A 13,252-nucleotide genomic window follows, 5' to 3' on the forward strand; every position below is an offset into this window, starting at 1 on the left:
TCTTGGCCTTAAAGGCAATGGTAAGCCTCCTATGAATGGATCTTGCCAAGAAAACCCTAGTATATGGTCGCCATACATCAAAGTCAACTTGAAGACACATAGCAACAACCAAGAGTTAGCTCTTCATCCACCATAATCCTGATCCAAAAGGGTCAAAGATCACCAATGTAACATGTAGTTCAGTTCTGCAAACTCCCTTCCAGGAGCTGAAGGAAGTTGTTGTTGTTATATGACTTCAAGTCGCAAACCTATCATGGGTTTTTCTGGGGCTGAGAGGATGTGACTTGTCCACTTGTCACTCAGTGGGATTCAATGGCTAAGCAGTGAATCGAAGCCGCATCTCCCAAGTCTTAGTCCTATGCTCAAACCACCATTCTGTCTCCCTGAAGGGAGGATAACTGAAATGAACCCTCTCTTTCTCCCTTTACTTCCAAAGTTTAGAAAGAATGGCAGGATATGGTCCTGGATTTTTAAAAAACAGCTTGAAGGAACACACACAAATGTACTAGGACAAGCCACAGAGGGTAAAGTACAACTAGGTACAAACCAGACACCATGTCAAACCATTGTTTGCACTCGTTTTCATCTAGAACACAAACCATGGTTTGAGATTTGAAACCTACCATGGGCAGACCCTGGTTTAGAGCGGCATGCCTGCCTTCTTTTTTCATCCTCTCAGCACTCAGCTTCATATGCTTACTCCCATCTCTGTTGTGCAGCAGCCTCTGAGGGTAGAGCGGCGGCTATTAACTACGGTTTGTCAGTTCAAACATTGTGCCAAACCATAGTCACCACAAACCACACTTTGTAAACCCACTTCAAACAATGGTTTCAGATTCTCATATTTCCCCCTAGATAATCATCAACCATAGCTATCAATTGGACATCATATCAAAGCATGGCTAATTTTTCTTAACTATAGCTTGTTGTGTGAATTGAACCGAACATGTTTCAGAGATCCTTTATGAGTTCTTAACATACTTTATGATGAAGAGAGAGAATACAAAGCCTGCCCAGGTACTTAGGTCTTTCAAAGGGATTCCTTACCCCATTTTTGAGAAGCTGGAGATACATATTTTTTTTAATTATGCTTATGATTCTTTTTCTGACAATATTCAAAAAATATGCAATGCAAAATAGACATTTAAAAGTCTGAGAGGGAATGACTTTTTGCATAAAATGTCTCTTCCATTTTGAAAGGTAGGGTTTTTCGAAGCTATATTGGATACGTCAATCTCCTCTCTTAGAATCATACAATCATAGACTTGTAATGGACTCCAAGGGCCATCTAGTCCAAGCAAGAATGCAAGACTAGACCCCTAAAGCACTTCTGAACAATGCCCATCCAACTTCTCTTTAAACATCTCCAAAGACGGAGTATCCACCACCCTCCATAGCAATTTATTCCACCGTCAAACAGCTCCGACCATAAGACGTTCTTCCTAATATTTAGATGGAATGTCTTTTCTTCTCATTTGAATCCAAATTATTAGGTGCATATTTCATGTTTATATCAGACTCAGGAGAGCTCACCAGCTCTCCAGTCTTAAGGGTCCTCCATCTGCTGGTGAATGACAGCTCACGCTCCCTGAGATTTCATTTCCTTTTCAGTTTTCGGGAAAGTAAAAATAGCAGGAGTCCTTTCCAAGTGGCACAAGATGGACTCCTACTGTTTGTTACGCTCCCCAAATCCTGCACAACTGACAGTTGACTCCGCATCTCCCCAAAAGCCTCCTGCGCCTGGCAGAGGACTCAAGGGTAGCAATGACAAAATGACAAAAATATCAAACCGTAATGTCAAAAATAACACTCGCTATCTATTTCTCTCCCATACATATAGTGGAATCTATAATAGAAAATAGCATTTCATTAAAAACATCTGTTGAGCACAGCTTGGGAAAAAGTGAGATCTAATAGTATGCACTCAGAGCTTTCCAGTAATTGTACCCCAAAACCATGGTTTTCAACCGTTTCCAGTTGCCTATGGCCACAATAATAACAAATACCTGGTCATAACTGTTGATACAATATTTGATATCAATATTTGGAGTTGAAAAAAACTTAATCTTTAGGGATTTCCCATCTCCCATTTTTTGAAAGCAGCTCTTGGAATTTTTGATTGATTAATAATTGGTTGCAATGTTATTTTTTAAAAATGAAATTATACATTTTGGCAAGACATTCATTTTTATCTTTTCAGTATAACCAGTTCATGACAATTTCTCATTTGAGTCCAAAACGCTTGGAACACATTATTCAAATACTTGGAACTACAAGTGTTTTGGATTTCAGATTTCGTTTTTGTATTTTGTAGTACCTTTATTTGCATATATGTAAATAATGAGATATCTTGGAGATGGGATCCAAGTCTAAACATAACATTCATTTTATGTTTCATATATACTTTATACATATAGCCTGAAGGTAATTTTATACAATATTTTAACTAATTTTGCGCATGATGCAAAGTGTGCGTATATTGGGGCATCAGAAAGCAAAGATGTCACTATCTCAGCCACCCATGAAAAACTTGGAGCATTATGGATTTCATAATTCCAGATAAGGGAGACATAACTCATATATCCAAATGTGATTCTTCTCTTGTCTGAAAGTTATTCCTAACGATGGCATTCAGGGTTTGGTCAATCAAGTTTCCTAAATATTGCTTTTTGGGTAATTCCATTAGAAGGAAAGACAAATTGGCTTAGTTGCGCACCCAGCTTTGCTTTGCAATCTTTACAAACATCCCAAGATTTACCTTTTCTAAGTATGTGTAGCTCCATATTTTCCCATCCGCCCATGTTCTGGAAATGATCTTCCCACCTGGGTCATACTCCATCTTTTCAGTCCACGTTCCTCTCTGGATATAGGTCACTAATCCCAAATGGGAGTAAGTGATGTTGACTTCATTGTACTTATTGATGGGGGACCAAAGAATGGGACGTCCTGCTTGATCGTACAGGATCCGAAGAGTGAACTTGCGATGGTCGTCGTAGATCTTCCCTGTTCTTGTTATGTGATCAAAATCAATGGATAGCAGGTTTCTGTTGTGAGCCTAAAGAAAATATAGATATACAGAACTGAAGTGATTCTGTAGGCAAAGGCTTAATGAGAAATACTTGGGAGGATTAGGAGACTGAAATCCTCAGTCTCACAGCCTCATCATTTCATCATTCCTTCCCATTTTCTTTTTCAATTTTTAAAATGTTTAATTCAAAACTGTGCTTCCCAAACTTTGGACCTCTAGACGTTTTGGACTTTAGCTCCCAGAACGGATTGTTGGCCCAAATGGCCAGGACTTCTGGGAATCCCAAACACCTGGAGGAGCAAAGTTTGGGAAACACGGAATGTACTTCCAATTTAAAAAAATGCCCGGATACACATATATGAAAAGGGATTTTTCTATCACCTTTGAGACGGAATGAAAGACATTGCAGCATAAGCTTTTGTCGACGTCATCTATTCCCATAGATGCGCATGTGTGTGCCTTTTACGGCAACCACATGCATCACATAGGGTTTTCTTATGGATCTCATAGGGCTTTCTTAGGCAAGGAATACTCAGAGGTGGTTTGCCAGTTCCTTTCTTTTTTCATTTACCTCTGGGTCAAGAGAGGTCCTTTTCAGGAGAAGGTGCACCACAACCCTCTTCAAAGCAGTAAGCATTTGTCCATGATAAGAGAGAAAAGCTTACCATGCCATGAACCCTGAACCAACTGATACCACTCTGATAGATCTTAATTTCCAAGATGGGCAATGGTCAAGACTATATGGGGTGGGATGGACCGATACAGGCATCTTGTCAACATCATCAGGTCACAATATCTTAAACTCATCCCAGAAAATCTGACCACATTTTATTTTTGGTGGTAGGACTCAAAGACAAATCCACCTAAGTCTGGAAAATCAGTATGCAATGGAATCTTACAGCTTCTTTGAGACTAACTGAAAGAGTGAAGTTGGTAGCACGAGCTTTTCATAGACTTAAGCCTATTTCCTTAGGTGAATTTGATGGAGTGGGTGGCCCAGGGGTAGACCTATATAGCAGTCTTTGTGTGAGAATGTACATAATAGTCATAATGAAAACTCCTCATTGATTTTGCATGTATGCCACATGCCTTCTGGCTGCCATCCTGCATGTTTCATTGCTTATAGGTCTTCTGTAAAGTAAGGGTAAATTACACACTCCACAACACTGGGTTGGGTGCTTAATAATAATAATAGTAATTTATTTTTATCCCGCCTCTCCAGTGGATCGAGGCGGCTTCCAGCAATGCTAAAATACATACAATACAGTATAACAATAATCCCACTATCCCCTCCCTTCCCAGACAATAATACAATAAATCCCATGTAACTATAATAAAATCCAATTTTGAATCATTAAAACAATGAGAGACAGGATGATGGGCTTCTTTTTGGGGTGCCATTCTGATGCCACAGTGCGCCAATGCTGCACTTGCGACATCACAATGGCGTCGCTACGTGAGGATACTAAGCATCCGTTGCATCAAAATAGAGGAGCCCATCTGTACAGGGCGCCGCCATTTTGACGCCCTCGTCGCGTGCGAGGGGCGAGGGGCGTCTGGAAGCACCGCCCCTTGCATGTGATGATGGTGCCCCATTGCGCCCGTCTGTAGAGCGCCAAAGCTTCCTTAAAAGTTCTAATGGAAAGTTAGTGGGAGTTAACAGCTTTCAAACAAACCTCTGATTTCAATGGCAGACAGGCCTGCCTGCCTTTGGAGTGCATTTGCTGAGTAAACATTCATTTTGCAGAGGCTGAAAGAGGTGATCAAGAGTGGATGTTGACAGACCTGGTCTCCTATGTATTAATGCACTTAGTGCAGGTCTTTATATAACCCAAATGACAGTACCCACAGATGAGAGGTTAGCAGCAGCTGGCTTTAGGGGTACTAATGTTTGAAAAAGCACAAACAATTTTTTGTAGGCATGAGGTAAGAATATGCAACCCTCCAAAAATATGCCAATATGGACAGAAGTGGGATGCAAATCCTGATTTGATTTATCCTGGAACCAAAATAAAGTGTTTCAGTCTCATTCTGGAAATGAGTCTCTTGGAGATTCCCTGAAATGATGTCTTGCCATGCTGTGATGGCTACTATGTGTAACCATTGGGCTTCTGCCACCAGGCAGATGGGTTTTGGAGTCCTAGATGGCATCACGGCAAAACATTCACAGCTATCCAGTGGCATGAAAGAACCACTTTGCGCTTGTGACCTTGTTTGAATTTCTTTTGATGGCAGTTTGAGGCTGGGAAAAGATAAGAAGGCTGAGAATGGACTGAAGGATTGAATTTTCCTATGTTGCCAACATACTTGCACAGTTCTTACTGCTAGTAGGATAGAGGAGAGGAGATGTTGTATATAGTTTTTTGTGGGGTTTTTGGGCTATGTGGCCCTGTTCTAAAAGAGTTTCTTCCTGACTTTTCGCCAGCATCTGTGGCTTTGGCATCTTCAGAGAATGCTTGCCTGGAAAAGAGTTGGGTATATATATATATATATATATATATATATATATATACTGTGTAACCCTGGGAAAGGAGGCGTGATTTGCATGTATATTGTTTTGGGATTGACTTCCTTAGCTTTGTCCTTTAGATCTTTTATTACAAGCCCCTAGGCTGTACCCTTGGCTTATCCACAGCCATATCAAAATCTGTAATTTTAGCCCTAAAACCTGTCCTCGACTTATACATAAGGTTGACTTATAGTTGAGTATATACGGTCATGTTTGAACCTTTGGATTCTCATTAGTGTGCATTGGCTGAGAAATCCTAATCCTTCTCCATAAACTGCCAGTCCTAAGATTGCATGCGAAAGGGCCCCTGAATCAAACCAAAGGGAAGTGTGAAATATAATACATCCAAACGAATGGGATAGTTAGCAACAGCATCTAAGGAGCAGTTAATATTCACTTACATTTTTCTCCCCGGAAGAAGGTAATCATCTGTTGGGACACCCTCTGAATCAATATTATTTACTTCGATATTTCAAGACGTCAGTACTGCAGTATTATTTATTCAAGTGCATAAAGACTGTAACTTGCTACATGGATAGGTATTAACAGCCACTTCTCTGCTTTCAACAGAAAGGCAATTTATAGTACAGTTCTAGACATGTCTACGCAGAAAGAAGTCTCACTGTGTTCCCAGCATCTTACTCCTAGATTAAGGGGATAAAGGATTGCAGCCTTAGGGTAGTTCAGTCTCTTCTTGCCTTAGTTAATTCGAATTAGGAATGTGAGGATACCTTAGCTTTTTATATTTTTATATATGTGCCATGCAGAATTAAGATGCCAGGTTTGACTCGACTTTGGTTTTATTTTATAACAGTCTAGGTGGGTGAGAAATCAAACGCAGATTAGATATTTCACAGGCTCTAAACCATGCAGTTGCTTCCACATTTCACTGTTTTCCAATGAACTGGCTATCTCCCTTCTCTTTGTGACCTTTATGCATTAGCACAGGTTTTCAGTTTGCAAGTACCTGTATCAAACCAAGTAAAACCCTATAATGTGAGCTGGGCACGTTTTATATCAGTGCCTCCATAGAGCATGGGTCCAGATTATTTGAAAGACCGCATCTCTCAATAGGAGCCAGGTCAAGTTTTAAGATCTATGGTGGAAGGCTTTCCACAGGCCTTATCACACTAGCGAGATCCCGCAGGCAAACAGGATTTAAATGCGATTCAAAGTACATTCGAATCTAAACAAAAGTTGCAAATTCGGGGAGTTTATCACACCAAATTGCTTCTAAAATGAAATAATGTGAAGGTAAACCACTGTTAAAGCAGAGAAATGCAGCAGCTTTTTACTTTCGGGATGCATCAGGGTGCAGTGGTGGTTGTTGGGTTTCATGTTGGAAATGCAATTAATCTGCTTTATTTTAGATGTTAAAGGAACTATTGAAGGTCCAGTGCTGAGCCTGAAGATGGGGCTTAACATCTTGGGCAGCTCCTTTAAACGCTGAAATAAAACCTAGGGCAGTTTCACTACATCGTTAACATGAGATCAGATCCAGATTCAGAGAGGATCTGTGTAAGGATGGATAAGAAGGGAGGACACAGAGTTATGTGTGAGGTTGGACTTTTCCACAACTTCGTCCTCCTTTCAACTCAGATAGGTTTTGACAGGATCTATAATCATCACTGTATCCGTGGGTCATTATTTCAGACCACTGCTTTGAATGCTAGCTATTCGCTGGACTCATCAAGACCTCTCCAAGGAGTAGTTCTGTCAAATGGAAAACAGATTTCCTAAAGCATTTTTTCCCTGCAAGGTATTGATGCGCTTGGATCTTCAACTTAAGTCTGTTAATTAAACAGAGAAACATTGACCACCTGCCACAGGAATTCATTAATGCTCTTGTTTTAATATAAATCATAAGCACAAATTAGATATGATGGTAAGAGTTTCATATGGGCAGATAACAGAAATGGAGATGCCAAGGTTTTCCCCTCCAGGCCATGCTTGGACAAAACTCTTTATAATGCTCACCTGAAAGGACGGATACATTACAAGATCATAAATTATTATAAGACTTGACAGCTTTCTTAGTCCTCCAAAGACCCTTCCTAACAGCTTCTCAAAATATGGTCCTCTTAATGTATGGCAGAACCTGGAATGCTGCTTTATGGAAGGAACTAATTACTTTACTCATTACTCTGATTGCTCAGTGGGGGTCACTTGTTACTGTTACTAAGGTCTAGAAAGGTAGAATGAAGAGTTACTCAATACTAACAAGTTGGTGTTACTGTCGTGCCCTTGAACAATACGGGAAATAAGGGAAATTCTCTCTGTTTCCCCCAAGTTTAGATATTCTGTCTTAGACATTCTGCAAAACAAAATATTGCTTCTCTAGCACTTTCTTCCAACCTAAAAACAGATCCTGTCTGATCTTGGAAGCTAAGCAGGGTCGGCCCTGGTTAGCACTTGGATGTCAAAAAATCCCAGGCGCTGTGGGCGATATTTCAGAGGAAGGAACTGGCAAAACCACCTCTGAGTATTCCTTGCCGAATAAAACCCTGTTTAGAAAGGTAATTTCTAGAGACCAGGGAGAGTCCAATGCATACCATTCACACAGAGAGAAACATTTAGTTGCTTGCAATGCGATGTGCATAGTTCCTTGTAATGTTATGATTTACCTTGCTCAGTCATTAACTAAAAGGAAGACTGTAGTTAAGAAATCTGAAGAAGAGCAAGAGCCCTGCCACACTGCAGAATTAAAGCAGTTGGATGCCATTTTAAGTGTTATGAAAAGCAAAGATAGGTGTGAAAAAGAACCCAACAATCCCACCATCTGCCTCCTTGAAATTTCTTTTTCCGTCTACCACCTTGTTCCAAATATCAGAGCTAAACTGGGGAGAAAAACATTTGGGAAGAGAAATTGAGTTTAGTTGGAGGACATTTGACAGCTCAGGTGCATGACAAAGTCTCTCCCTGCAGTGTTTCTTAGGATGATATGGAAATTAGACACTGGCTGTATCCACGGTGCAGAAACAATCCAGTTTCACACCACTTTAACTGCCATGGCTCCATTTTATGAAATTCTGCGATTAGTAGTTTGTTGTGGCACCAGAGCTCTATGACAGCGAAGACTGCATGCCTTACAAAAGTACAATTCCCCGAATTCCACAGCATTGAGCTATGGCAGTTAAAGTGGTGCCAAACTTGATTATTTCTGCAGTGAGGATGCAGCCACTGATCTTAGTTCTGCAAGACATGTCAATGTGCCTAACCTGGTCCCAAACTAGTTAGTTTCTTTGAAGATTATTTCCAATACTTTGAATGGGGCAGAATAGCAATGAAGACTGTGGAGTCTAGAACACTGTTACAGCAATAATTCAACATAAACCTGAGGCACATTGCTTTGCAAATGAATACTTCATTTTACATAAGGCCAAAACACCTTACCCGTAACCTTCTTTCAAACGCTGAGATATTGCCTTTGGTCTGTTCCTTCCTTTGTCTCCACTCAATAAGGTTGGAATTATGCTCCCCTGGTAGAGAGATATTGCATTTTCCTAATGTGGGGTTGAAAATGCCTGCAAGGATGTGCGGCTCTGTATTCAGAGTGATCTCCATTCCGCTGGCGAAGGTGACTCTCAGCGACCCATCCGGACTCACCCGATAGATACTCTGCGTGTTGTCTGTCAGCAAGAAAACAAAAAAAAGGCGAGAGAGTTCAGCCCTTCAGCTTCAGGAAGCAAATGTTAGGCGGGCAAAGGTTGCATTTATCCATAGTTCAAACAGCAGTAGGCATCGCCAGTGCTTGCACCTCTTCATTATTAGAAATCTGCAGGGGTTTTTTAACACACCGTGGCATTGTTATTTCATCTGCAGCACAGTATTTACATATTAGCAAGACGTGGCACCACGAAGAAAGGTCTCCTACGTTCTAAGACATTTGCAAAGGTTAACTCTTTAAGTCATCAGGCTGGCTGATTTACGACCGCCTTTAGGGTGGCGGTGAGTTTCTGTACTAACTGAAAAATCCATCCAAAGAATTAATGGGTTTGTGTGTATAGATACACACAAACATTTAATGTTGATTTTTGTGGGGTTTTCGGGCTATGGGGCCATGTTCTAGAAGAGTTTGTTTCTGAGGTTTTGCTAGCATCTGTAGCTGGCATCTTCAGAGAATGCTGGCATGGAAGAGAGTTGGATATATACAGTACATATATATATGTGTGTGTGTGTATACTGTGTGATCCTGAGTATGGAGGAATGACTCCCATGTTGATCTGTGTATTGTTCTGTTCTTGGATGGCAAGGCCTCAGGGTGGGAGGATATGCAAAGAGGATTTGTGTCCGTTTAATTAGAGATCCATTGTTTGCTAGGAAAACCCCTGTCCCTGGGTGGCTTTCATTTGCATTTGCTGGCTCTTGATCCTTCCAACTCAGGGTCACACAGAATATATATATCCCACTCACTTCCATGCCATCTTCTCTGAAGATGCCAGCCACAGATGCTGGCTCTTCTAGAACATGGCCTCATAGCCTGAAAAGCCCACAAAAAACTATGGATGCAAGGCCATGAAAGCCTTCGACTTCACTTAATGTTGCTGTTGTTGCGTGCCTTCAAGTCATTTCCAGTTTATGGAGACCCTACAGCAAACCTTTTCTGGGGTTTTCTGGGGCTGAGAGCAGGGACATAGCCAGGATTTTAGGAAGGGGGGGTCCAGACTAAGTGCCACCATTATAATGGGGCTTGAGTGCAGCGGCGCAGCAGCACACACCATTCATTTTTCTAATGGAAAGGGGGGGGGGCCCGGCCCCCAAAACCCCCCCCCCCTTGGCTACGTCCCTGCTGAGAGGGTGTGACTTGCCCAAGATCACCCAGTGGATTTCCATGGCCAAAAAGGGAAGCAAACTCTGATCTCCAGAGTCCAAATCCAATGCTCAAACCACTGCACTATACTGGCTCTCAGTGCTTAACATACAGAACTGAAAAATATAACACAAGCAAAACATTTTATACACATACTATACATATGTTATATCTAGATCTATACCTAAATGCATCTGCAGAAGTAGACTAAAGTCTATGAAGGCTCATGCTACCAACTCCTTTCTTTCAGTTAGTCTCAAAGGTGTTAGATGATCTCTCTATATCTGTTATCTATATCTCTAAATCTACATCTATATCTCTCTACACACACATACATATACATCCAACACACCGATTTATATTTTAGAGCCATCACTTTTTAAAAACCAGAAGTGGACTTCCAGTCATTTCCAGGGTTTAGGGTTTTGTGTGTCTCAAGTCATATCAAGCCAGAGAGAACAGATGTAAAGAAAATAAACCAACCCTGCAAAAATCAATTATATAGAGAGTAGATGTACTTAACTACCTTGTTTCAATGTGTAAATAGTAGAGGTAGCAGAAAAGTTGGTCGCTGTGACTACATTTTCCTTGTTGGAAGTGTTGATTTCCACTCTCATCAGTTTTTTCTACATCACTATGGAAGCTGCTGACTTCACCAGTTGGAAATGTTGCATTGGTTAAATGGCCATCAGAGTCATACCTGGAAAACAGTGAAGGTTCATAGAAAACCAATTAGAACATACTGGAACTTTTCTTTTCTGAAATGAAAGGAGAAATAGGTGTATTTAGATTGCAGAATGATATACATATTCTCACAAGTGAGTCTATCACAGTCGACCCTCCATATCCACGGATTCTGCATCTGTAACAGGTGACCTTTCAGTGTGAAGTACGCTACTATGTCTATCCAGAGGTAGACAGGGTCTTCTGGAGACAGAAGGTCCTGTGAAGATTTTAGGCTGGATCACTAGAAGTATAGTGTCTAGATCAAGGGAAGTCATAGTGCCACTCTATTCTGCTTTGGTCAGGCCCCACCTGGAATATTGTGTCCAGTTCTGGGCACCACAATTCAAAAAGGACATTGAGAAACTGGAGCCATGTGTCCAAAGGAGGGCGACTAAAATGGTGAAGGATCTGGAAACTATGCTTTATGAGGGAGGACTTAGGGAGCTGGGTATGTTTAGCCCTGAGAAGAGATGGTTAAGAGGTGATATGATAGCCCTGTTTAAGTGTTAGAAGGGGTGACATATTGAGGGTGGATCAAGCTTGTTTTCTGCTGCTGCAGAGCATAAGACACAGGGCAATGGATGCAAGTGATAGGAAAAGAGATTCCAGCTCAACATTAGGAAGAACTTCTTGACAGTAACAGCTGTTCGACATGGAAGACACTCCCTTGGAGAGTGCTGGAGTCTCCTTCATTGGAGGTCTTTAAACCAAGGTTGGATGGCCATCTGTTGGGTATGCTTTGATTGAGAGTTCCTGCATGGCTGGACTAGATGGCCTTTGTGGCCTCTTCCAATTCTATGATTCTGTGATCTGGTCCAGCTACCTAAAAGCAGCAAAGGGGCCAGCTGAGCTATTGTCAACACACCATGACAAACCCCTGGAGACCTCTCCCTTTGCCAAATGGTTCATGGACCTCTTTGGGACTTGCGAATAAGGTGGGTAGACAGGAAGAACCCAAGACATTGACAGTCTCTCTGGGTGCCTCAGTCCACAATCTGTCAGTGGCAAGTAGACTGAAGTCTTTCTTTTTAACCACTGAGCTCTGGTGGTGCAGCAGTTAAATGCCTGTACTGCAGCCACTCACTCACAAACCACAAGTTTGTGAGTTGGATACCAGCCAATGATAACGGATGATGGGAGTCGTAATCCCACAACAGAGTCGCTCACTCCTAGTGCAGACCTGCATCTCTCTTTGACTACCACTATTTGAAGGCATCACTAGCAAAGAATTCTTATGCATGTTTTCTCAGACATGGGACCACTGGATTGGCCCATATTGCAAGGTACACATGTATAGAATTGCAACATAAAGCCTTTGCAGTTTTTAAACTGCACCTGACTGGGCTGCAACTCATATTTATATGGTTTCAAAGTGCTGTAGTCCCTATTTAGATATGGTTTTATAGGTACTGTTTATGCTTCGCTTTGCACATCAGTTTAGCATGCTTGTTGGAAAAGTTCTCCAACAGAGGTATAAAAATGTTGTTATATAAGACACAAATAAAAATAATCTGAATTTGTCGCATGATATGAAGGAGAAAGAGTTTGCAAGGCTTGGTACTTTAACTCTGATGCAATACTAAAGGATTATCACAAGAGGGCACTTGCGATCAAGGCAAGGCAAGGAAGAAGGATAGCTACTTGCTCATTAAATAAAAGGTTTCTTTGGCTTTCCCATTTTCTTTCTTGAAGAAAATTCAGAATGCAGTGGTAATCACAGACCTGATGCCAAACCTTTAGTTTAAGCTAGAGATGTAAACCTTTACAAATTTCATTCCGGTAAGAAATTTACCATTTTCCTCCTGCCCCAATTTGCAGTTTGGGATTGATTTTGTGAGAATAAACACTGTATATGGGACTTTTGCACAGAAGACAGAATTATCTGCACAGAAAATATGGTTTTTTTTGGCTAGAAATGTTATATCATGCACAGAAAACATATTTTTTTCCTGTTTGATGTGCAGAAAATGCCATGCGTCGTCGTCATCATCATCATCATTTTGCATAGAATAAGTCTCCAAATACATGCATTATCTTTGCAAAGAGGTATCAAATGACAAAGATTCTTTTCTGTGCAGGATTCTCCTCCAAAACACACACACACACACACACACACACACACACACACACAAACACACACACACACACACACACACACACACACACACACACACACACA

The 13,252-nt window shown here is 41.1% G+C and overlaps 1 protein-coding gene across 1 annotated transcript in view; it reads right to left on the reverse strand.

Annotated features, from left to right (window-relative positions):
* The window catches only part of TENM1 (teneurin transmembrane protein 1), a 292,675-nt gene that overhangs the window by 6,628 nt on the left and 272,795 nt on the right, over positions 1 to 13,252 (reverse strand). The window contains 4 exon segments of the mRNA XM_042479300.1: positions 2,759 to 3,055; positions 8,931 to 9,166; positions 10,874 to 10,964; positions 10,966 to 11,047. Of these exon segments, the coding sequence (XP_042335234.1) occupies positions 2,759 to 3,055; positions 8,931 to 9,166; positions 10,874 to 10,964; positions 10,966 to 11,047 (706 nt within the window).

Source organism: Sceloporus undulatus, chromosome 7 (genome assembly GCF_019175285.1).
Source record: "Sceloporus undulatus isolate JIND9_A2432 ecotype Alabama chromosome 7, SceUnd_v1.1, whole genome shotgun sequence".
Classification (NCBI taxonomy): domain Eukaryota; kingdom Metazoa; phylum Chordata; class Lepidosauria; order Squamata; family Phrynosomatidae; genus Sceloporus; species Sceloporus undulatus.